The sequence below is a fragment of the Schistocerca cancellata genome, chromosome 4 (assembly GCF_023864275.1).
Source record: "Schistocerca cancellata isolate TAMUIC-IGC-003103 chromosome 4, iqSchCanc2.1, whole genome shotgun sequence".
NCBI classification, from domain to species: domain Eukaryota; kingdom Metazoa; phylum Arthropoda; class Insecta; order Orthoptera; family Acrididae; genus Schistocerca; species Schistocerca cancellata.
Genome location: NC_064629.1, coordinates 682,617,803 through 682,644,718, shown reverse-complemented (window position 1 = coordinate 682,644,718; position 26,916 = coordinate 682,617,803). Strand labels below are relative to the sequence as shown.

Here is a 26,916-nt window from a genome sequence, read left to right as displayed (position 1 = left end):
CCACACAGAAAGAAGGGGTTAAGTTCATTGTATAGATTTTTCAGGTGAGGAATTTTAAACTTTAAAACGTTGCAGTTTCAGTGGTTATTGAATAATGCTTTTGTAATTTATACAGTATATTCAATGACCTTTTCTTTAGGATTCCTTAAAAGTGGAAAAAAAAAATATTATTAAAAATAGGACCCTTCTATGTCTTTATCTGAATGTCTATTTTTTAATTTCTTTGTATTATGCACTACTTTGATTGTAAAAGTCAGAATGTAATGTGATATTGGTATGATACTTCACTATAAAACTTCCCTGCAACTCCCTTGACAAAGATCTATTCTTCTTTGAGTCTAGTCATTATTGTACAGGATGTTCATGACTAATCAGGTTTTAGGAGCAATACTGTTTATCAATATTCTGTTTTTATTTTCACTGAACTCGTGTAAATTATAATGTCTCAACTTTTGTATCTTTAAATCATCTGGTATAGAACTACCAACAATTATTCAATAAATGGTTACAACACATACATTAAAATATAGTTAATAGGACGTAATTTCAGTTGTCAGCATAAATCACAGTTTTTATAACCCACAGTCTTCATTTCTCATTTTTTACTTATTACAAACAAATAACACAAAACGTGTTTGCAAATTCACTGCTGGAAAGGAATATTTGTATAGTACTCTTGGGCCCCAGTGTCACAGAACACCGTCAGTTCTTGCAGATCATGATACTTTTCCTTGGTGATAGGTAGCAGTCCTGAAACATTGGACATGCGACCTCTTATTAACATGGTATCTCAGTAGGTTTGTTATAATAAGGCAGGACCTGCTATTTCACACGCTGGTATGATCTAGTTTCATTTAATTATTGTGACTAAAGTCTTTACCACCCTACCTTTGTAACAGGGTGAAGGAAACAAAAACACTCTTTCTGCAAGTTCTGGTTCCTCTTCCATTCCTCCAGCAGGAGCAGTAACAGCTGATTTGATCCAAGATCCATTGTAAGTGTTATGATGTGTGATAAGCCTTGGATGGTGATGTTCCATCTTCATCTCCTTAATAATTTGCAATGGGAATGGACATTTTGGTCTGTAACTTGGATGCAAGAAATCGGTGCAGTCACGTGTCATTGAGCCATCAACTTCAACAACCTGAAAAGGAGTGGGTTTCACATACACATCTTTATTCATGTCTGTCCAGTCCTTTGGGAGCTCAGCTTTTGTTTTACGTCTGATGAGGTCCATGTCTTTGTCACTTTCCAGGTATGAATGTCCGCTTACTGGGAATGTCACACAAATTGATTCAAATTGCTTTGCGTGATGGATGAGAAAATGGATGAACCTGTAAAGGGTGTAGTTTTTGTTTTAACCACCATACGAGTCACAGAAGATTTCCAAATTTTTAACATTAGGATCCAGAAATGAAATAACATTACGATGTAGAAAAGAAACTATTTAATTTGAATCTTTCTTCCCTATAGTGTCAGGATGAACATAAAACACTGCATTACTGTCTGGGAATTGATGTGTGTTAAACAGATATAGAGAAAGCTATCACTTATATTATACAATGTTGATGCTGATGTGTGACATGGAAGATTTCGTTGGAAATCTATACGTATCGATTCTGTATTTGTAAACTTTCTTCTTCCTGTCAAGATTGTCTTTTACGCTGATGGAATGCATCAGTTTTATGGTGGTGCTGTTCATATTCAATCTTCTCTCTCTTAATATTACTTTGAACATCTGATCTTTACTTTCCATCTGTTTCACGTGTGAGTTGTGCCTCTAGAGCTTTGAAAGTTACAGAAAACTTATCACAAGTACTGTATGTATCACTTTGAGGTAAACCGAATGAGATATGACATTTTGTATTAAATATTTGACGATAAGTTTCATTATGATACGGAAGAAGTAGAATATCTCTCTTGAAACATCTTGAACATAATCTTGATTGTGAGTTCTTCAGGCAAATACAGTTTCTGTGTTTATTTATGCTGTAATAACTGAACCATTCTTTGAATGACTTGATGTGAGCCCAGATGTTTTTCTCTGTTTCTGTTGAAAGTTTATGAACTTGGTCTCTGTGTTTCCCTCGTTTATCAACTAGTGCCATGCCTTCTTTTTTTAAGGAATTCCTGATAGTCTCTAATCTTTTCTTTGAAATACCATGCAGTGATATGAAGGATTTTTGACAAACAGACAATTCTGTCACAGAATTGTCTCTCATTATTCTGATCTTAAAATGAAATGTATAATCATGCAAAGTAGCTACTATCTCATATCTGCAAGGCCTTCAGTGTTGTACATTGTCAACAGAAATCAGTCCTGTCAGGTGACAACTTTGCTCATTCCAGTCCTTCAGCAAATTGAAATTAGATATTAATGTAGACTTCTCTACATCAGTTAGCAAATCAGTGAAATTCTTCTTGCAGTTACAATGCTCTCCTATTTCATGTGACATCGTTCTTAGCTTTTTAGATACTTCAGATTGTCTGCTGCACAGGGTAACCTCCCTGGAGTGCTACTGTACATAAACTGAGTTTGTTGGCATCTAGAAGTGCACAATCAAGTAAATTAAGCAACTAATGTCTGAGAAACTGCAGATACAGCTGTCCAATAAGACATTTTGGAAATAAATTGGGACCAGTGAGATGAACATGAAGGATTCCACCACACATATAGAGGCTGAACTGCTGTTGATGTCTGTCTTGTTGGACTTCATGAGGGCTTTCTTAAGACCAAACATGATTGTTATGACAGTGGAAGATTCCCTTGTGTAAGAAACCAGCCCCATCAGTGAGTAACATACATGCTAAGAACCACAGAAACACAGCACACTGTTGTAACATGTGCTGACTGTAACTTATTCTTGGCTGAAAGTTTGCCTCATTTAATCCTTGCACCTATTAAAGATGATATGGACAAAGAAGATATTCATACAGAATGATCCAGATCATCAAGTGATTAATGCCCTCCCTTTTCGCATTTCTCCTTGTACCAGTTGATGGGCTTTCATTCACAGTACAAAGCACCTTTTCTTCCAGCTCGGGCATTTGTACATCTCATGGTGTCCCATCATCTGCAACCCTCTTTTCAAATGATCCTATCTCTTGCAAACTCTGATGGAGTCATACAAATGTTCTTGCACAAGGTAACTGCCTGCCAGGTTAATATAGAGTATAAAATTGACATGCTACATTTGCATTTCCATCTGATAGGCTGTACATATTGTATATATCCATCATTTCAGACACTGAATACATAGTTGTGTGTGAATACATAGTTATGTGGTGTTGTGATGTAAGTTATTCTGAAACAGACCAGACAACAATCAAACAAAACAAAACAAATGCTTTTACCACCTGTAAACAAGAAAGTAAGTAAAAATGCACACTATTGGTAAATTATATGACCAGGGGTTACTATAGGGAATTCCTTTCATATCTCCCTAATGAAGGATTTTGGGACCCAGGTTCACATGAACTTTTTGTAAGGTTTTAAAGTGAAGAATGAAGCCCTATAATTTCTGACATGTTTTTATACACTCTGTATGAGAACTGCACACAAATAGAAAAGTATTTGATAGTGAATTGATATTTCAATTAGAACAACAGCTTTGATGAAAATGTGCTCTTTCCACTTAAGTTCCATTAATTTGCCAGTAATAAACAATGTCAGCTGGTTTACTACTGTTAAAAGTTGATAATTTACAGATGGAATCCTCTGCTTCATCCCAGATTTGTTCTGTTCTTACTTCTTGTGTATCACAATTTCTTGAAGTGCACCTCTATTAACATTATTCAGTTCCAGTTCAGTCATAGGATACTAGTTAAACATCTTATTTATATTCAAATTTGTGAGCATTTTGCTTACATGATGATGTTTACAATGTGCACTTCATGAAAATGGAAAAACATATAAAAAATTGAGGTTTATATTTGTGACTGCTCATTCATTTTTTACATTACAGCTCTGTGTTTAAAATTACTTGCTAGTTGACACTTCACATGCTGGAGGTGTGTTCCTCCAATCAGAGCACTCAGCATCAGTGGCAATGAAATAATGCACAATTTATACACACTGCTAGTCACAGACTACTGGATTCTTTCACACAAGATGCAATTGAGCTTCACATATTCAGTTATTATCATCACAAAGATTGGCTTACAGTAGGTAAACTTCGTACGACATGGCATGAAACCCAACTTTTGGAAGGCAGCGAATTATCAGTGCAACCGTTTCTAAAGATAAATATATACAACACCATCAAAAGGTCTTCGGTAGCACAGGGGTACAGTTACGGCATCAAATCGTGGAGCTCGCGAGTTCAAATCCCATTGGGTGCTAATACTTGTATTTTTAAATCTTTATCAAATAGTTGTGATTATTATTTTCTATTAAATGGTTTCAGTGTAGTCTTATTTTTAGTCTTTCTTTGCATCACTTTCATCATTTTATTGCCTTTTTTATTTGCTCTTATTTTTCTTCCTATCATTCGTTTTTCATTTGGAATCTGTCTGTGTCCCCTATAACCTGTAAATGTGTTCTAACCAGGACTGCTCATCGGTCAGTATCATGTCAGCTCATGTAGCAACAGCGAGTTGTTACATTTCACTTTTAGGGTTGAAACTGAATTTTTCTTGTTTTGCATTTGTTCATAGAGCTCAGCTTTAATCAGTGTGAACAAAGTGAGCATGATTAATAGTGGTGCCGCAGGTTGCTGGTCACCGGTTTCTTGGATACTTTGCACATCAAGAGGTTGTAGTTAAGTTAGGACACGAGTGTAAATTCGGGGCTACAAAACATATTGCCTCCAACAGTTCAGCTGTTGGTCATTTAAAATCGGTTGTGGACAAAGCATCTCACATTCTGCCGTATCTGATGGCAGCAGCTTCCAACATCGCTCCTCATTACAAGAACTTGCATTTCAGCACCTATGAGTTGATCTGCCATGTTTGGGTGTTGCCTTTAACCAAGTAGTAGCCAATGTGGCAACACTGCAGCACCAGATGACAGATATTAACTATAAAGTAATTTTAAACAGACAATAGTTTGTAGATTCACTGCAAGTAATGGTTCTTTCAGCCCACCCCCCCTTTTTGTGCACTGCAGTGTAAAATATTTTTGGAATTTTCATGTTACAGAATATATGAGATGGAGCGAAGAGCACAGACTCCAAACAAATTTTGTTACCCTGCATTTGAGACTATAAACTGGTATGCTGCTGGTAGCATTCTTATGGAAATGAAAGAACTAAATAAGCAAGGGAAGAAACTTCCTGATTATCTTGCAGTGGGGATTAAAGCACTTTTACTTCGGTTAAAGCGCTGGTATCAAGAAAGAGATGTAAGTATGTTTATAGTTTTTTTTATACAAAATGTATTGTTTAGTAAATGAAGACAAATGGCGAAATACACTGCTGCCAATTAATATTGCAGCACAAAGAAGGCTAGCTTGCAACAGAATTTTACATGTTGTGGGTAGCTGACACAATAATGTAACTATACTATTACCAAGAAATCTATATTTAACTCATCTGTTTTTGTGGCAATGTCATCTCTCTGTTTCCTTATTCCCTCTGCTGGAGTAACTGGAGTTTCGTAAAATACCTTGTTATTTTTGTATGCATAAAAAATTTGTGAACGTAAAGTAGCAAATTATGGTGACTCAAACTAAGTGTGTGAGCATTAGATGGTGGAAAGTCATGTCCATGATCTACATGGCAAGAGCTTATTGGCTGACTGAAATTTCTGTGTTTGAATCTTACAGGCCAGGGCAGTTGTCTTAGTTTGCATTTAACCTTTGATTTTCATGCAGAAAAATTATGAGTAATTGTGGGCATGTGAAAGTTGTTCAAAGGTCTGCATATAGTTTCAAAACAGAGACCATAAAACAGCATAGAAATAGTTTTTAGTAAAAGTTGGAAATGGCGGAACTTGAATTTGAGCACATCACTTATAACCTGGGTTCTGCTATTGATTTTTCTACCAGAATTGTGTGGGAAATCAGAAAACTGTTAGATAACATATCTGTAGAAGTTTACCCAGCTAGAGGTCGATTTGAATACTGCAGTACTCCTCTTGGAGATTATATACCAGTACCTTCCTTTGACTTTAGAACTGACTTGTTGAGTCGGGGAGAGAGAGAGAGACCTACAATTTGACCTGGGCTCTGAACCATGGTGTAACTTGACATTTCCTACTTCAATGCCAAAGATGGAAGAAGCAATAAGTGACAGAAAATCGTGTTGGATCAACTGCGGAGCAATTCCCAGACCTTTGAATCGGTACTCTGCCACTTACCCACAGAGCCACTTAGCCTAGCCATTCTTTCCTAATCTCAGTGAAGTGGTATTGTGAAAAACATTGACTGATTAATAAACTCCTAATCATTTCATTGCCAGTGTGATTTTCTACACTAATATTCCTTCCTTTCACTTCTAGAAGCCACTATTTTGACAATGTTTTGCTGAGTAGGATCATTTTGTTACTTTCAACTAGACGCAAGTCACAGTCTCAGCAGTTTTGAAAATGCCACTCGGTGTCACTTCGTGGCTTTAGTGTAATTCAGAGTCATGGAAAACTTCGATTGTTGGCAAGAAGGAAGGAAGATTTTGGTTTAACATCATGTTGATGACGTTAGTGGCCAGTGTTAGATTGACTGAAACTAACCACTCCACAACTGTGTCAATATGCGGTCATAGTGACCGAAAAAGTCCGTAGCAAGCTTTACTGTTGCCCTAAGAGTTGTAGCTTCCTGATAAACTGTTCATGGCATAGGCAATGAACCTGTATGCCAGACAGCATGTGTCTTGCTTACACCACTTCAGACACATGTTTATTGATCATATGACGATTGAAGACAAAAAAGTCTTGATGCTCAAAGACCTATTTATGCTATGATCAGTGATGTAGACGTGTTGACAATTTTGAAATTGACAGAAGTTTAATTCTGTCTATGCATAATGCAAGTTCCTTGTATAAAAACAATAAAAAGAAACAACTAAGTGAAATTGTTGAACAACAAACCAGAAGTTTCCGAAAAAATAATGCAGTCTGAAATTAACAAGTTAGATTATAAGAAAACAAAAATGTTAGCTGTTGCAGCTACAATTATGAACTGAACATTTGAGAAAGTAGGTTTCTTGTAAATATTTTTGTTGATTTTTCATGGCTGCCAGTTATTATGGACTGCCTGTAATTCTTATGGATTTGTTACCTTAATTACAGAGTTATGGGAAGTTACTAAAAATTATGGAAATGCATGCTTTATAATTTAATGTTTGAAAAAACCAGGAAACGTACTGTTTACATTTCGATGATCATATGCTACTACTTGTCAAATGTACATAATGATTTCCTTCCTGAGTACTGAGTAAACCTGTCTATGAATAATTTCGTTACCACAGTTTACTAAGATAGGTTATGTTGAGTGCAACGAACATTTTTTGTTCTGCCCATGACAGCTTATAGAATAGAAATAAAACTGTTTTTGAACCAAATGATGTCATAAGGTTCAAGGCTTTTCCCTGTAACAGGGTGTATACGACCCGGGACATCCAGGAGATCCGGGAAAAACCCGGGAATTTTTTCGTCCGGGAGAATGTGATTTTGATTGATAAGAACCAATACTCTAACGAAGGATATTAGTGTATCCAGCTTCTGCAGAATAATGCTGCAGCAAAAAAAAACATGAACGAGAGAAAAAAACGAAAATAAAACTTAATTCGCAAAGGAAATGCGCCATATACAACAACAAAACACAGTGCTCATACAAGCGTCTGCCAACCAAAGTGTGTCAAAGGCTTTAGGAAGAATATGCAGCGCTTCCTAACAACAAATTGCCTCTGATGAACGTGACGTGACAGCTGTTTACATTTGATTCATTTGAGCAGTTGCGGGTGAGCTCTTGCGCATGCGAATTTGAGTCGCCTATGAGTAGTACCTTCTCCCGCTTCTAGCTACAGATGTGTGGCTGGGCGCCACTATCTATTGCTCCAGTTCAGAAATATCGTAGATCCAGGGCTGATCCACAGAGCAGTCTGAGTTGTAGTGGGGAGGTGGGTAGTCTCCACATGACATGTGTTTACGTTTAGTGATTTTGCTGTTTCCTTTTCATTTGTTGCTTTCGCATTAAATAAAAACGAAACGGATTTCTGTGGCCGGGAGCTACCAAATGAATTAAAATACGTTCGCGTAATTACAGAAGGCTAAAATATGATGTTAGTTTCAGGTTTTATTTCCACCTTTCTGACAGTCAAGCATTAATCACCTTACAGAACAATGAAGTTATTTTTGTCGGTTTGCTAAAGAGATTTGTCTTTTATTAATATTTTACGCTGAGGCAGTCAATTTATTTGAAACGAAGTGTTTAATTTCACACTGTTGGCTAGTTTCAACTGTTCGCTGCATTTCAAGTGCATGTTTTCCATCTTCTAGCTCGTATGGCATTATGCCATAATAAAGGACCAAACATGAGATAATACGGTACTGGTACTCAAGAAACTTTAAATCTGAATTCGGACATATGGTTGTGCACTTTAAGCCGAATTATGCATTTTAGTATAGTTCACGAAAATCCGATGCTCCTGAAGTATTCTTTGATGTCTTGTTTCTTTTATGACATAATGCAAGATCTTTTAATGTTTTACACATACGAACATGCGGGCTTCCTGCGTCATCGTAGCTGCGCAAAGTAAATTTCCTTTTACGCAAGATGAACTACGTGTGAGAATGTACGATGAATTTCTTAAATGACAGAGCGTTTGACTCTCATTTAAAAATCAACTCTTTGAGGACGACCATCTAGAAGAATTTAGAACCCAGAAAATCACACATTTACATCATTATTAAAAATTTTACTGGCACATTTGTGCGATGTATCTAAGTGTAACACGCGCATAATGATTAGCATTATATGTGGAAGCTTAGCTTCTCTTGCAGCTTATTAATCTTAGAGAAAAATATTATTTGTGAAAGCTTTGTTTTTCTTCTAGCAAAACTGTGTATATTGATTTAAACCATTAACTTTTCTTTTTGTGTGTTCGCACTATTTAAGAGTGATCTTTCTATTGGTTGACTACACTACATGTCCTGTGCTGTCGTCAGCTGCCGAGATCACGTGACATGAGCTATTACTGGCTTACAACAAAAGTGCGTTGCAATCTCGATTTCATTGCTTCAGAAAGTAACATGCAGTGCTTGGTGGAATTCGAATTTAAACCTCCGTAAAACGAAGAAATGCAGCGTACATGTTGCTGCACATCAAAGATCTTTTCAAAACCAGTCCCCCCCCCCCCCCCCCCCCCCCACCCCCCCCACCCCCAGGTTTCATTTTCTAAAGTGCCGGCAAATTCTACATTTGTGTAAAAAACCATAAACATCCTAAGGATTGACAAGTTTTACAGTGCCGAGAAAAGTATACTGTCATTTAACACGGAGAAAGTGTATTTTCACCTGGGAGAAAGTGTATTTTCAACCGGGAAATCCGGGAAAATTTTTTTTCCTTGTCCACTGCTGTAAGCTGTTGCAGTTTTTCTAACCAGATGACATCTTTAATGTCTTTAGTGAATAGCTGCTGAGAAAAGGAATAACCTGGAAAAATTGCACATTATCCGTATGTGACAATGCAGATACAATAGAGCAGGGGCGGGCAAACATTGCACGTCGCTTGTGAGTGCACAACGCTGCAAGTGTGCTGCTTGCGTGCAATCGTCGAATGGGGCAGTGGCGACAGCTGGCAGGTTGCGGCAGTGTAGTACAAGGCCAAGCCGCGGACGTTGATGCGAAGCGACCACTACGTAGTAAATGTTGTATTTCAAGAACCAGAAAATGCAGAGTGAATCAAGGAAACGGAGACGTGGAGATTTGCTATCTTTTAAAAAGTAATGGGAGAATCATTTTTTCTTTGTGCAAAAACGTGAAAATTCGAAATGTTTTATATGTGGCAGTATTCTCGCTGGTCAGCGGAAGTTTAGTATTGAAGGCCATTATAATAAATTTCACAAGGACGAGTACAATTTATTGTCGGATTCTGAGCGGATGGGGAAATTGACTGAGCTTAAGAAGAGCGACCTGATGATATTAGATCCATCTGTCCTAGTTGCCATTGTCACGAGAGATCTGCGACTTTCTCTTGTCATGTCTCTCATCTAACTGATTTAACATTTTATGGAGCACTGTTTTCAATTTTTCAGGACGACAACAATAATAGCCCAGCGGTACGTGCAAGCTATAAAATTGCGCTTAATATAGTGAGAGCTGGAAAACCATTTGCTCAATTAATAAGCCTTGGTTAAGAGCAAACATAAGTGATGAAAATTTACGTAACTGTTTGCGTTTGTCTGTATTCAGAAATTTTGTTCCAGATATTAAACGTATTGTAAACTCCACCTGTGATAATTAAATAAAACTTATCGTAGTTAGTAGGTACTCTTTCAAAGCATGATTTATTTCAAACACTCCTGCTAACCTTATTCCATCATTCAATAAAGCAAGCTAGAAAAACAAAACGCGTTACAGAGGAAGGAGTGGACAGAAGGTATGGTGGGGAGGGGAGGTAAGCGGGTGGCCAGCTTGCCCCTGCGTGCACGCAGAACACCTGTTAACTGCATGCGTGCAAGTGCACCGCACACGTGCAGGATTCCTACCCGCCTCTGCAATAGAGGGACATATATGTAGGAGGAGGAGTTGCTTTCTTGAAGAAAGTTCAACCATGCATAAGATACAAACTTATTCCTGCCACTGACTTCATTTATCTTCACAAACTGGTGCGAAAATCCTCGAATATTTTCATACTGAAGAATTTGTAATGCATTTTCACTACTGTGTGCAAAAAAGTTAAGGAAGACACTACTGTTAAACTGTGCTAAAATATATATGGCACTAAACCGTACAAAATAGTGAAGTATGTTCGTACAAGATGGCTTCCTTAGCTCCACCCTATATAAAGAATAACTGAACAGTGGAAACCTCTGGCAAAAATTTTTCAATGAGAAGCTTAAAAACTATAACAACTCTCACTTAACCCTTTGAGTATTGCAGACGTTGTTTGCCGCAGCCCTCCATCTTGCCGCGGGGACTGCAGACATTGTTTGCCGCTGAAGTGGGCTTTCCCGTGGGCCCTGCAGACGGCATTCACTGCGCGGCGTGGCCAGTACTTGAGTCGTAATGACGGCTTATACCGCAGCCGGTTTCACTGCCTGTAGGTCTGCGGACGTCAATAGCCACTCAGGGCTGCATGGTGGCCCGTCACAAGTTCTTTTGTTCCATGCACTCCCTGGGATGGATGTACCCTATTTATTGTTCTGTGCTGCTATCTTGCTATCTGGGAAACACTCTGCTACGGATTTCGCAGTTGCTGTTCTACATTTGTGCTAACTGGTTCATGTGATCTTTTGCATTCTGCTTCTGTGGTGTCGTTTAGCTATCTATCGTTTCATCGGGATTTTTAGAGTGCTGTCACTTTTGAATTCCCCAGACAAATGGCACATCGTCGTTGTTGCACTGACGAAGAGGTAGTGGAGATACTGACAAGGAGTGACAGTGACAGTGAGTGTGGCATCTTCAATGAATGTAGTGACGAAGATTCATCAGAAGAATCTCGTAGTAATACACCTCCACATACTTCACCTAGTAAAGCTCGCCAAGACAGTAGTTCTTCAGATTCTGAAAGTGAAGTTGAATTGATCCGTAAGAGGCCACGCCATAGTGAGAATGAGAAATTTCATTGGCAAAATCATGTCTTCAGTCCAGCACTTCATGCATTTGATGACTCATCTTCAGGACATAATTGCCAAGTAGCGCCTGATTCAAGCGTTCTATCCTTTTTCCTGCTATTTCTATCAGAAGCTCTGTTGAAATTTATAGCACTTGAAATGAACCAAATTTTCACTTTCACAATGGCAAATACGTCGGAATTAGTTCACTCTCGACTATCCACCTGGAAAGATACAGGTTTTGAGGAAATGTATAGCTTCATTGCTTCATGGCTCATGTTAAAAAGTTGAGAATAAAGGAATATTGCTCCAGAGATGTACTTCTGAGTACTCCAAGTTTTGGCGAAGTTACGTCCCGTGACTGTTTTATGTTACTTTTGAGAATGTTGCATTTTTAGTGACATCTCAGCCAGTCGTAGAGATGAAAGTTTGTTTAAAATTAGGAAAATAATTGATACAGTTCATGTGGCATTCTGCAGTGCATTTAATCCATAATGAAAACTCTGTGTCAATGAAAGCCTATTATTTTTCAAAGGTCACCTATCTTTTAAACAATACATTCCTTTGAAACGAAGTAGATTTGGAATCAAAACATTCATGTTGTGCGACTGTAAAACTGGATACGTCTTGGATTTCATTGTATACGCAGGCACAACAACAGAAACTGAAGTTCATAATTTGGGGAAATCTGGTGATAATGTGACAACACTAATGAAGTCATACCTTGAATGTGGACATACCCTGCATGTCGACATACCCTGCATGTCGACAATTGGTATACAAGTCCAGCCTTGTTCCTCTGGCTTCACAACCAGAGAACAGCAGCATGCGGTACTGTACGTAGTAACAGGTGCAACTTTCCGAAGCTACAAAAGAAACTGAAACGAGGAGAAGTTGAGTTTATGTCAACTGACGCAATGCTTGCCATCAAGTGGTGCGACAAGAGAGAAGTGTTCATGCTGACTACCTGCAACACTACAGAAATGCATGACACGGGAAAGACAAACAGGACAACTGGCAAAAAAGTAATGAAGTCTCAATGTGTTATTGGTTACAATACAAATATGGGAGCAGTAGACCACTCCAATATGCTATTAAGGTCTGTTGCATCTGTGCATAAATCTCCCCCCCCCCCCCCCTCCTCCTCCCATGTTGTGGACCTTTGTGTTTTGAATGGTCACACTTTTCACAGATCAGTGACATGGAGCAAAATATCATTAGCAGATTTTCATTTATCTCTGGTGCAAGAACGTGTGGAAAAATAGAACGGAAGAGAGATAGGAAAGGAAGACACTCTGATGACTAGAATCTTCTTCGCTTTACTGGTAGGCACTTTCCACATGTCATTCCAAGTGACCGGTCCAAGAAACGCGGACTGTAGCATAGATGTGCAGTCTGCTCAAAACAGAGTGTGCGTCGAGAAACGAAATATGAATGCAAAACACGCAATGTACCTTTGTGCGTTGACTGATGTTTTGAAACATACCACACAAAGAAGAACTTTTAGCCAAGTTGCTACAGCTGGAAGGTGAAATGGAGCCCTTACTTCTGAAAAAAATTACTTAAAAATTTAAAAAAATAATTAAAATAATTACAAAAATTTAAAAAAAAATTAACTTCGCCATTGCCAGTCCAAAGCTCGGATGAGAAATAAGGATGGGAAATATAACTGTGCAAAACAAAAAATCACCAAATTATCTGAGCTTGAAGAGCCTCTCCAGATAAATTACTTTGCTGACAAACACCTTATGTATGAACATGTGGAACCATCCAGCCTGTGCTGACAAACACAGACTGGATGCTTCAAATGTTCGTACAGAAGGTGCAAAAATAAAAACTTAGTTCAAATTTATGGATTCTTCCATAACTTCTTGGTAGAATGTAAACCTTAAACTCAGTGCAAATATCATTAATTAAGCAAAAAATTCTAGCATTATTATTACTACAAAATTGTAGCCTGGGTTGCGGTAAAAGATTTTTATCTAAGCAGAGACTAGTTTCGGGTGAAGCTCATTTTCAAACCATCACATAAAATAAAGACTGTGACAACCACATTATAGCTGTTAATAAAACCATAGAAGATGGATAGGTATCGATGTTCTGTGGTTTTATTAGCAGCTGTAATGTATTTGTCACATTCCTTTTTGACATGGTTGTTTGAAAATGGGCTTTGCCTGAAACTAGTCGCCGCTTAAATAAATATCCTTTACCACAACCCAGGCTACAATTTTGTAGTAATATTCAGTAATGGATTGCTGTCCTATTTTTCCAGGACACTGGATTTGTGAAAAAATTCTAGGCCTACACTTGGTAAAGGCGTCTTGGCACACGTTGGTCAGTTGCACACCTGTTTCTGTAGCACAAAAGGTCATTAGGAATTAAAGGTGACGTTTAATTAGGTAGTTTAGAAACTTGAGTATTTCCTTATCTAATTCTTAAACAAAAGTTATAAATCATTGTTTGTTTCCACTGTACAATAACAATTGCATCCCATATAAAAAGAATTCATAAATGTTGAAATTTTGATGTTGAAGTTTCCTTGGCAATAATTTATTGGGTTAATGGTCTCAAAATAAGTGATTAGCTTCAAAAGTGTGTCTCGGCATCCAGATGCTTCCCTCGAAGGTTGTTTGCAGGCAAATTATTGCACTAGTGCAGAAGAACATCAACATTTGCTCATTACAGATTCTACAGCGTTTACAACATAAGTTGCGTACAAAAATCTGATAATTAATTATCAGTATGCCAAATGAAACACAGATGTATACTGAGACCTTACGACAATTCTCAAGAAGTAATTGCAAATGAAAGAAAGCCTTTGATGAGGAGTTACATGTTATCAGCGTAAGCAGTTTGTATACATTAGGTCTGTCAAGCAATTCATCTCCAGATTCAAAGCTATGGAATAAGTATCCAGATATCCTGCGTTTATTTGTAACGTCAGCGATCACACTGATTGTGAGACTGTCACGATCGCTGTGGTTCCAGAAATACTCAGGCCAGAGCGAGGACGGCCAAGTGGAGAGCGCAGGCACACACAGTAGTGCACGGAAGTGGCAGCCAGCCCAGGTACACAGATTAGGTGGCCCCAAGGGCTGGCTTGACACGACCAGCCACACGTACTGGTGCAGCACTCAAAGGGTTAAGTAAAGTACACCAACTCTAAATGGCCCAGTTACTAAACTCTTCTTCTGTTTTTTGCTGAATACTCTTGTTGTTTACATAACCAAATACATTCCTACAGAAAAAAGAACCAGTAATTCAGAAACTTCACAGCATTGTAAATATCTTATTTACAAATTTCATTGCGAGATTTATCAAACCTTCTGTAGTATCTGCTTCTGCTTGCCTGCTGGAACTGAAGTTTGAAAAAAATATATATATATGTATATATATATTAGGAAGGGGGTGAAGATACTGTCATTGATTTAGACACTAGAAGCTACATTTATTGTACCAGGTTCGAAAAATGGTACTTTAATTTTGTGAATATGTCAGAAGTCTTTTCATCAACTGATGTAACCACATCAAAGAAGAATTTGCACTAGATGATGACTTACTAAAAATATGCTTGATTTTTTCCCCCATTTACATATTTCTTGCCCCATTTACATATTTCTTGCCCCATTTACATATTTCTTGTCCCATTTACATTTTTTTCCATTTACATTCTTTATTCCTAGAAAATCTTTATTGAGGTTCAGAAATTGTCTGAAATGTAGCATTTAAAGCCCTAAATCAGCCTTCCAATTTGTAAAATTTTCTGGCCAAGGCCCCCTGGACCTGCCTCCATATTTGCCACGTGATTACTAACACCATCTTCCGAAAGTTAGCAGCTGTGGTTTTTTTATCATATTGTTCATAATGCAATATGAACTATACTACTTTATGAATGTTCCAAGTTATTTGTTTGGTGAAATGTTACTTAAGGTACCAAAAGCAGAATTTGTGAATGTTCATGAAATATAGGTAGGTTTAATTTATTTCACATATAGACCTGTAAATGGTGTATATCTGTCTTCAGTGATTTTGTAAAATATTATTGAAAAAATGAAAATAATATAGATGAATCATTGATGTTCCTGAGACATATGTTAATGATGTAGGCTGAAGCAATGAATTACAATTTATACTGGTGATGGTACAAATTTTAATTCATTGCTACATAATACATCATTATCATAATATAAATCAAGTTACACCAGTATAGCAAACTCACAGTTATCCGGTTTGAGGATTATCTGTGTATATTTTGGTATCTTTCTTAGAACTGCAAGAATAAAAAAATGAAGCATCTCAATTAGAACAGAATGATGTTTTCATTTAAAATGCACTATTGAGCATATAACTAATATATTACTGCCGGATGATGCTGTGAGTGTCAATGCTACACATGCATTGTTCCTGAAATTATTTCCCATGTCGCATTTCATCTCCTCCAAGTTCCAGAACTGTACCTTCATAACATTTTCCATTAGGCCTATTTTATTACACACATAGAGCCATTAAAATTCATTGATCTGTTACTAGAGTTTTGTTTGACTATACTGATGTTTTAATGATGTGGAAATTGAAATCCATCATTGGGATAAATACAAATGAAAAACTGAAACAGAAAAATGACTATTCAGTTCTTGAAAGTACAGTCAATCATACAAAATACAATGGGTTTCAAAATGTTATTTTGGAAATAAATTGTCAAATATCCTCTCTCTCTCTCTCTCTCTCTCTCTCTCTCTCTCTCTCTCTCTCTGTGTGTGTGTGTGTGTGTGTGTGTGTGTGTGTGTGTGTGTGTGTGTGTGTGTGTTTCTAGAGTAGGGCCAGTCAAACATGTATGGTAGCTATGCAGAGAGGTGAGGATATGCAGCATTATGTTGTGCCCATCACACATCACTTGATCGCTTATCTTGGTAGACTTGACAAACATTCAAACTTATATCTCATGTAGTTGTTGATGGCTTGCCAAATTTACTCAAAACTATCCCATACACTGTTCTGTCACTTCTATTACATAGTGTAGCTGTATAGACAGACTGAAAAATGCCATACACGTAAGATATGATTTGTTGTGAAGTCTTGGTTACATAATCATGCAAGGACATTCTTTGGGTTAACAAACCCATTTTAGGTTACTGTTGTTATAAAAAACTTAAACAAGAAAGGTTCTAAATGAAACTTCAAGTTTTCTTTTGATATGAACTGCAATGTTGTACAGTCATTGACTGTGTATTTTAATGTGTCTGCTCTTTGTCACCTCTGTCACACACTGACTGTTTAAACCATTGATTGCTCACAAGGAGTCTAGTTTAAATGAACAGACAGCATTGCATAAACAAATACAATTTAAATGCAAACCATGTCTCATTGTGACATGCAGTATCCTCCAACTGCTCAAACTTGACTTAGTCTATTACAGTGTACGTGGTGTTTATCTTAACTTGTCATGATTCAATTTGGATGACATGTGCAGGTGTATCAAAAAGAATCATCCGATTAAAAAAAATCATAACTATTATGTTACTTGCGATAGGTACTGTTGGAAAGAGCAAACTTTCGAGTTTTACATGGTTCCCTCTAGGTAGTAACAGTATGTGCCCACTTCACTTCCAGTAAAAGTGATGTCGGGATGACAGAAAGTGTTTTGTGTTCCACGTTTTACGCAGTGTGGATCAGTAGTAACTGTTCAGCGTGGCTTTCATACTACATATGGTGTGGATCCTCTTACAGCAAAGAGCATTAGACGATGGCATGAACAATTCCAAGAACAGGTTGTTTGTGTAAAGGCAAATTGTCGAGCTGCCCCCGAGTGTCTGACACAGATGTCGAATATATTCGCTATAGTATCACAAGAAGTCTGTAGAACTCCATTCGCCATGCAGCTCAACAGCTCAACGTGCCCCTGATGTCCGTCTCACACGTGTTGCACCAACGTTTACATGTAAAACCATACAAAATTCAACTACTACAAGCTCTCCATGAAGGAGACAAACTAAACGATGGATTGGTCACACTGGACCAAATAATTCAGCCTTACATTATTGGACTCAATGGTCACTGGACCTGACTATATGTGAATATTTCTTGTGCAAGTTTATAAAAGACCCTGTTTATGTCCCTCCATTACCAACAACAATGAATGAACTGATATATTGCATAACAGCAGCTGTGGAAGCTGTAACTCAAGACATGCTCATTGCAGTGTGGGAACAGTTTAAATACCACATTGTCATATGCCGTGTATCTTGAGGGGGGTGGGGGCATATTGAACACCTATGAAAAGGTGTGAAAAAAATAACTTTGAGTTTCCCGTTCATCAAAAAACAAAATTCAGTGTATGTGTGTATTAGTTTCAGAAATATAGATGCGCCAAATCAGACGATTCTTTTTGATACACACCATATTTTAAAAATATGTAAGTGGTTCTTTGCAGCATAGTATGTTTGCTAACTCCATTGAGTAAAAATAAGTTATGTGGAAACCTGGAAAAAACCTTGAATTTGACAATTAAGATTTGGTGGCCACCATGGCATCAACTCAACAGCATGGAAATTGTATGTAGACATTGTGTCGGATAGATGGCTATAGATTCACATATTCATTGAAGATAAGGGATTTTTTTAATACTCATGGGTTGATAACAACACCCCCCCTCCCCATGAACCATGGACCTTGCCGTTGGTGGGTAGGCTTGCATGCCTCACTGATACAGATAGCCGTACTGTAGGTGCAACCACAACGGAGGGGTATATGTTGAGAGGCCAGACAAACGTGTTGTTCCTGAAGAGGAGCAGCAGCCTTTTCAGTAGTTGCAGGTGCAACAGTTTGGATGGTTGACTGATTGGCCTTGTAACGTTAACCAAAACGGCTTTGCTGTGTTGGTACTGCTAACGGCTGAAAGCAGGGGAAACTACAGCCATAATTTTTCCCGAGGGCATCCAGCTTTACTGTATTGTTTAATGATGATTGCGTCCTCCTGGATAAAATATTCCGGAGGTAAAATGGTCCCCCATTCAGATCTCCAGGTGGGGCCTACTAGGAAGACATTGTTATCAGGAGAAACAAAACTGGCATTCTATGGATCGGAGTGTGGAATGTCAGATCCCTTAATCGGGCAGGTAGGTTAGAAAATTTAAAAAGGGAAATGGATAGGTTAAAGTTAGATATAGTGGGAATTAGTGAAGTTCGGTGGCAGCAGGAACAAGACTTATGGTCAGGTGAATACAGGGTAAAAAATACAAAATCAAATGGGGGTAATGCAGGAGTAGGTTTAATAATGAATAAAAAATAGGAGTGTGGGTAAGCTACTACAAATAGCGTAGTGAACACATTATTGTGGCCAAGATAGACACGAAGTCCACGCCTACTACAGTAGTACAAGTTTATATGCCAACTAGCTCTGCAGATGATGAAGAAATTGATGAAATGTATGATGAGATAAAATAAATTATTCAGGTAGTGAAGGGAGATGAAAATTTAATAGTCATGGGTGACTGGAATTCGACAGTAGGAAAAGGAAGAGAAGGAAAGGTAGTAGGTGAATATGGAATGAAGGTAAGGTATGAAAGGGGAAGCTGCCTGGTAGAATTTTGCACAGAGCATAATGCAATCATAGCTAGCACTTGGTTTAAGAATCATGAAAGAAGGCTGTATACATGGAAGAGGCCTAGAGACATTGGAAGGTTTCAGATAGATTACATAATGGTAAGACAGAGATTTAGGAGCAAGGTTTTAAATTGTAAGATATTTCCAGGGACAGATGTGGACTTTGAGCACAATTTATTGGTTATGAACTGTAGATTAAAACTGAAGAAACTAGAAAAGGTAGGAATTTAAGAAGATGGGACTTGGATAAACTGAAAGAACCAGCGGTTGTAGGGTGTTTCAGAGAGAGCATTAGGGAACGATCGACAAGAATGGAGGAAAGAAATATAGCAGAAGAAAAATGGGTAGCTTTGAGAGATGAAAAATTGAAGGCAGCAGAGGATCAAGTAGGTGAAAAGACGAGGGGTAGTAGAAGTCCTTGGCTAACAGAAGAGATACTGAATTTAATTGATGAAAGGAGAAAATACAAAAATGCAGTAAATGAAGCAGGCAAAAAGGAATACAAACGTCTCAAAAATGAGATCGACTGGAAGTGCGTAATGGCTAATCAGGGATGGCTAGAGGACAAATGTAAAGATGTAGAGGCATATACCACTAGGGGTAAGATAGATACTGCCTACAGGAAAATTAAAGAAAAATATCAAGAGCTCAGATGGAAAAGCAGTTCTAAGCAAAGAAGGGAAAGCAGAAAGGTGGAAGGAGTATATAGAGGGTCTATAAAAGGGCAATATACTTGAGGGCGATATTATGGAAATGGAAGAGGACGAAGATGAAGATGAAATGGGAGATATGATACTGCATGAAGAATTTGACAGAACAAGTCAAAACAAGGCCCCGGGAGTAGACAGCATTCCATTAGAACTACTCATAGCCTTGGGAGAGCCAGCGCTGACAAAACTGTACCATCTGGTGAGCAAGATGTATGAGACAGGCAAAATATCCTAAGACTTCAAGAAGAATATAATAATTCCAATGCCAAAGAAAGCAAGTGTTGACAGGTGTGAAAATTACTGAACTATCAGTTCATCACGGCTGCAAAATACTAACACAAATTCTTTACAGATGAATGGAAAAACTGATAGAAGCTGACCTCGGCATAGATCGGTTTGGATTCCATAGAAATGTTGGAACGCATGAGGCAATACTGACCATACAACTTACCTTGGAAGACAGATTAAGGAAAGGCAAACATATGTTTCTAGCATTTGTAGACTCACAGAAAGTTTTTGACAATGTTGACTGGAATTCTCTGTTTCAAATTCTGAAGGTTGCAGGAGTCAAATACTGGGAGCAAAAGGCTATTTACAGTTTGTATGTATACCAGATGGCAATTATGAAAGTTGAGGGGCATGAAAGGGAAGCAGTGGTTGGGAAGGGAGTGAGACAGGGTTGTGGCCTATCCCTGGTGTTATTCAGTCTGTATATTGAGCAAGCACTAAAGAAAACAAAAGAAAAATTTGGAGTAGGGATTAAAATCCATGGAGAAGAAATAAAAACTTTGAGGTTTATAGATGACATTGTAATTCTGTAAGAGACAGCATAGGACCTGGAACAGCAGTTGAATGGAATGGACGGTGTCTTGAAAGGAGGATATAAGATGAACATCAACAAAAGCACAATGAGGATAAAGGAATGTAGTGAAATTAAATCGGGTGATGCTGAGGGAATTAGATTAGGAAATGAAACACTTTAAGTAGTAGGTGAGTTTTGCTATTTGGGGAGCAAAATAACTGACAATGGACGAAGTAGAGAGGATATAAAATGTAGACGAAATGGCAAGGAAAGTGTTTCTGAAGAAGAGAAATTTGTTAACATTGAGTATAGATTTAAGTGTCAGGAAGCCTTTTCTGAAAGTATTTGTATGAAGTGTAGCCATGTATGGAAGAGAGATACATGGACAATAAACAGTTGAGGCAAGAAGAGAGTAGAAGCTTTCGAAATGTGGTGCTACAAAAGAATGCTGAAGATTAGAGGGGTAGATCATATTACTAATGAGGAGTTATTGAATAGAATTGGGGAAAAGAGGAATTAGTGGCACAACTTGACTAGAAGAAGGGATCAGTTGGAAGGACATGTTCTGAGCCATCAAGGGATCACCAATTTAGTACTGGAGGGCAGCAGGGAGGGTAAAAAGAGATAGACCAAGTGATGAATACACTAAGCCGATTCAGAAGGATGTAGGTTGCGGTAGTTACTTGGAGATGAAGAAGCTTGCACAGGATAGAGTTGCATGAAGCTAGTCTCTGGACTGAAGATCACAACAACAATAGGTTGATAAAATACTGCAACCATTTGTATGACTAGTCAGAGGTGCGATTCAGCCACACTTCATTTTCATATATGATAATTCTTGGATAATAATGATGATGCTGCTCTTTTGGATGAATTTCTTGTCAATTTCTTGCATAGATTGGCCTGCAATGTCTCCAGATCTTAATCCAATAGAACATACCTCAGGAGGTGGATTAAGGAGATAAATTGTAGCCTACCAGCCACCAGCAAGGGCTCCTCTAGTCCTCTGCACAGGTCTTGGGTTCAGTTTTCAGTAGTGTTCGTGAACTACTTTATAGAGACCATATTGTACTACTTTATAGAGACCATATTGTACCACCAAGCATGTGTGGGAGAAAGAGAAACTGCATGTTGTACATTATTGTACTTACATAAAAATTGCTTATGTTGAACATCTAAAACAACAAAGAGGAGCCCTATTTCTAACCACTCAAAACTGATGTCACTCAAAGCATTCCCTTTTACATATAAATTTGAGTTCCACTAACACACAGTAGTGCCAATTCCCCAAAGAAATGATGGAATGAGCTCATTGTGTTTGTGTTGAAAACAGTTGGGTGCACACTGGGTAATTTTTCTGATTTAATCATTTTCACCCATTTCACTTCTTTTGTTTTACTTGTGTAGAAATTTTCAGACACGTGGAGACCAAGTAATCAATGATTTATAAACATCTTGCCAACCTTATTTGGCTATAAACCCACATTTTTATGTAAAATCTTTTTGCAGCAGAGAGGTTACAGGAGCAGCCAGTTATTTAATAGGTAGTATGCATGGGAAATGGAAAGTATATCTATTTGTTATCAAGGAAGGGTGTGGTAATAGTGTGTTGTTATATTAAGTGGCTGTTCTTGTGCAGTGTGCAAGAACTACCATGCTAAAAGTAATTGAGAACTTTGTTAGCAAAGAAAAACAATGCACCAGTGGCACAATATTCAGTTGAATGTTGTTAAAATGGTGATTTTGATACTGTATGAATTATCAGTCTTACATGTGCCATAGGTTCAATCTGAAATGTTACAAAGAGACAAACACTAATGTAAAACAATAATTGAAAGCAAAATATTTTAAAATTAATTCTCTCTCTCTCTCTCTCTCTCTCTCTCTCTCTATCTCTCTCTCTTCGCACGCCCGCGCATGCTCACGGTAAAATAAGTGTCAATCGTACAGTTCTGACAGTGAAAGCTGTATTGTGTGAGCTATGTTAAAAACCACTGAACGCACAAGGATGTGTGTGTGTGTGTGTGTGTGTGTGTGTGTGTGTGTGTGTGTGTGTGTGTGTGTGTGTGTAAGGCAACTGGTTTCAACAGATGTGCCCTTAGCGCTAGGATTTCACCCGGAACAAGTCCCGCCCATCCTCCCCCCCCCCCCCCCCCCTCCCCCACGACCACCACCACCACACCTCTACATAGTGTAAGGCCCTCCCCTAAACAGCCGCCAGTTCCCAGTTCCGCAAAGTGAAAGCTACAACAAAGTTGTTATCGTCACAGTCCAACACACGTTACACTGTGATGAAATTCAGTAATGATAAGAAATTTAAGTTGTTCTGGATGGTAATATAACATGAATTTGCATTATTAAAGAAATAAAAATATTTATAGAGAATTGATAGCATCGCCAGCAATAGAAAACAAAAAAATAATGTGATGTTATTTAAGGCCAATAAGGACAAATTTTCATTAACTAATTCACTTATTAATAATACGTTTATTTCAGGGTAACAGCAGAGCAAACATACAATGCGAAAACAATGGTCTTGAATCTGTTATGTAGATAGGAAAGCCACGGATGCAGTCTACTAACTCTGTTGTCTAAAATCAACGTTATATAGAAATAAGTGAAAGTCGTTTTGTTTACGTAGGCCCTCATAATAACTCACGAAAATTAAAGAATATAAGAATGCCATAAAGTAGAAATGCCTAATGAAGGCAATACGATATTTCCTTATATGACACATTTCGTTAGTATTTGCATGGGTAATGGGTGAATTTTAACTTGTAAATTCTTCCAATGCCATACCAGCACATTATAAACGAGGTTATAAAGAATTGTGGCTATTTCCAAGAAGTTCATCGGTGCACTAAGCACGCTGGAGATGACAGCTACTTGCCAAAACCAATAATGTGAATATTTTTTCTGTATCTAAGCGCTCGTGACGCAGTAAATGAATACATAAACATTTATAAAGGTTGCATTCCTCCAGTTGGCAATATATCTTTTTCTTTTTTAACAAAAGAGCATAACCTTTATCCACCAGAGAAATAATCTGTCGTTATTCCTTGTCCTGTCTATTTTTAACCAAAAGATTCATTTATTTTGTAAATTTCATTCAAACCATTTTAAAAAAATAATAATGATGTGTATGTTTGTCACAGAACAGTTATGGAGGAAATAAATGCTGCAGTGTTTCACGGCTGAAAAACGTCCTTCATGCTGTGCTAGCTCTGCTTCCACCCCTAAAACTTTTCAGCAAAACTATTCAGTGAATAACACGCGAAAACAGCGTGGATCGATCTAGCAGGAACAAAGTAATTTTAATGCCCTCTGGAATTATAGTGAACACTGTGCCTATTTCACGTATACTGTCTGAGTTCTGAAACTCGAGTGTCAAGTATACCATGGTTCATATTTCTCCGAGCAAATTATTATTTCAGGGTAGGTTTATCCTGTTTTAGCTTTGGGTGCTTTTTCTCACACAGAAGTATGTTTCTTCATAGACTATTCATCTAAATACTGAGTTCTCGTATTTAAAGAATTCAGTGCTAAATTGTTTTCTCTTATGTTTGCTGTGGAAGTACCTGCCACAGCTGAGGCCAACTGTGCACGTTTTTTGTAACGTGTCTTTAAACTATCTGGCGAAATTTAAGACCTGGCACTGGCAAGATATTAATTTAACATTCACTCCGAGCGAGTGCAGCCGAACGCGGTAAACCACGTGGGTCAACTGAAACGATGCCCAGGCGCCGAACAAAGACCGGGAAAACCGGGCGTGAGTGGGCGGGACTCGTTCCGGGTGAAATCCTGGCGCTAACGATTCCTTTTCAACAGACTATGCCGTCATCTTCAGGTCTTAAAATTTTTTTGTTGTAAAACATGTTCATTTGAACTGACATCACCCACAAGATGTCAGGTGGATAAAAATAGCATATTATAATAGGTTTGTCATTGTTAAAATATTTAAAAAATGTAAGCACCTTAAGCAACAGGTAAAACTGTAATTTAAAGTGGATTTGTACTTCAGAATATGTCCAGCATATGTAAATAGTTGTGATTTTGGGTACTGTATGATGCAACCAGCAACTGTGAACAATATGTGTATGTACATAGCATGTTGCACAAGGTGCTTCCTGTTTTTTAAACATTTTAGCAATGACAAACCTTTTATATTGTGATGTTTTTATCCACTTGACATCTTACGTGTGATGTCAATGTAAAATGAACATGTTTCACAACAAAAAGATTTTAAGATCTGAAGATGACAGCATGTTGTTGTTGTCGTTGTTGTGGTCTTCAGTCCTGAGACTGGTTTGATGCAGCTCTCGACGCTACTCTATCCTGTGCAAGCTTCTTCATCTCCCAGTACCTACTGCAGCCTACATCCTTCTGAATCTGCTTAGTGTATTCATCTCTTGGTCTCCCTCTACGATTTTTACCCTCCACGCTGCCCTCTGATGCTAAATTGGTGATCCCTTCATGCCTCAGAACATGTCCTACCAACCGGTCCCTTCTTCTTGTCAAGTTGTGCCACAAACTCCTCTTCTCCCCAATCCTATTCAATACCTCCTCATTAGTTATGACAGCATAGTCTGTTGAAACTGGTTGTCTTAACTTCAAAAAAATATATTTTATGTGATCTTGGCTGTTGAATGTTTTTTAACAATTAAACAGATTACTCTTCAGCTCTCTCAAAATGAGAAAAAATCCAGTGTGTGAGCTATGTTTACATTGTGACATCAGAGCTCTGGAGGGACATGTGTGTAATTTTAGTGGTGCCAGACTTCTCATTTACTGAATTTATGTGTTTGCGTTGCTCCTTCTCTAAAACAGTGATGGTAGCTTTCAGTTAGAGAACACTTATCAGTTGCACACTACCTGTGTGACAATGATTTGAAGCCCACAGTACAGACTTTCACCATCTCAAGTAGGTGCCATTATCAGTTGTCTTGACTTTGAGCACTTGGGCGCTATTCTGGAATGATATATCTAATTATTATATTCACCTCATGTCTACATATCAACTATCAAACCATATTGCGTACATTGTGGCAGGCATTTGCATAACGTGTCTAATGATATAGCATTATGTAATTCTGTATTGCACAACAATTGAGTAGCTTGACATAGGTTTACTGCAGGCGCATCAAATTATATTATATTAATATAGACAGACAAGACAAGATCATAAGCACTTTTTACATAGGATACTCCATCTTTGAAGTTGTTTAGACTCTGAGACATCGTGTCGAGTATGTACCACAAGTACCGCATTTCAGGGAAAACACCACAACCACCATAGTCAACTAAAGTGGGCAGCAACAAATGGATAAGAGCAGTAACCATTCACTGTTGTGGATTGTAACAGTGACAAGACAGATCACATTGCAGCCGGTCACTTATCATTTTGAGAGAGCAGTCGTACCCTGGAGAACCATCTATTTTCTGTGGGCACAGAAGCCACCACGCTCGTGCGCTTGCTCAGTGTACATCACAAGGCACAGTGATTAACATGGAGCAGGAACATCATCAGTATACACGTTTCAATATTGAAAAAGGTTGTTCGGACATATGAGTTGCTGTGCCCATCAAAAAGACAAATGGCAGCCTGCAAGTACCTAAGAAACTACTTGAGGTTGTTCATCCTGCATGCTGACATGCAAGTGGTGAAGGTGAGATACACTTACATGGGGTGAAATCCCTGATATGTCTATCATTGTATCTCACTGTTGAACAATATGGGAAACAACTGTCCAGTAATGTGTATCTGCTTCTGCACCTGCAGCGACTTGGAGATGACATATACATTTGGCAAGACTATGCACCACCCCATCGCTCCATTTTGTGTTGGAGTGGTTTGAGCAGCTCTCCACAGGTAAGGGGGAGCTTGTGTTCCTGCCCCCCCCCCCCCATCTCCCCTTTCCCTTCATTATTTTGAATCACCTGACCTCAAACCTCAAGCCTTCGAATTTATCACTGACCATTCTATGTGAGTAATGTCTGACATTTTCTGGGAAGAAGAAGTGATCTTACATAACTTCTTAAAATTTTAAAAATATTTTTTAATTGTGTAGAACGCGCACATACATAGAAATTA

The 26,916-nt window shown here is 38.1% G+C and overlaps 1 protein-coding gene across 2 annotated transcripts in view; it reads left to right on the top strand.

The window, feature by feature from the left end:
* Positions 1–26,916, top strand: part of LOC126184991 (lysine-specific demethylase phf2-like) — a 173,843-nt gene that overhangs the window by 91,500 nt on the left and 55,427 nt on the right. For both annotated transcript variants that reach the window (XM_049927702.1, XM_049927701.1), the window contains exon 9: positions 5,140–5,341. In XM_049927702.1, the coding sequence (XP_049783659.1) occupies positions 5,140–5,341 (202 nt within the window). The remainder of the gene's footprint in view (positions 1–5,139; positions 5,342–26,916) is intronic.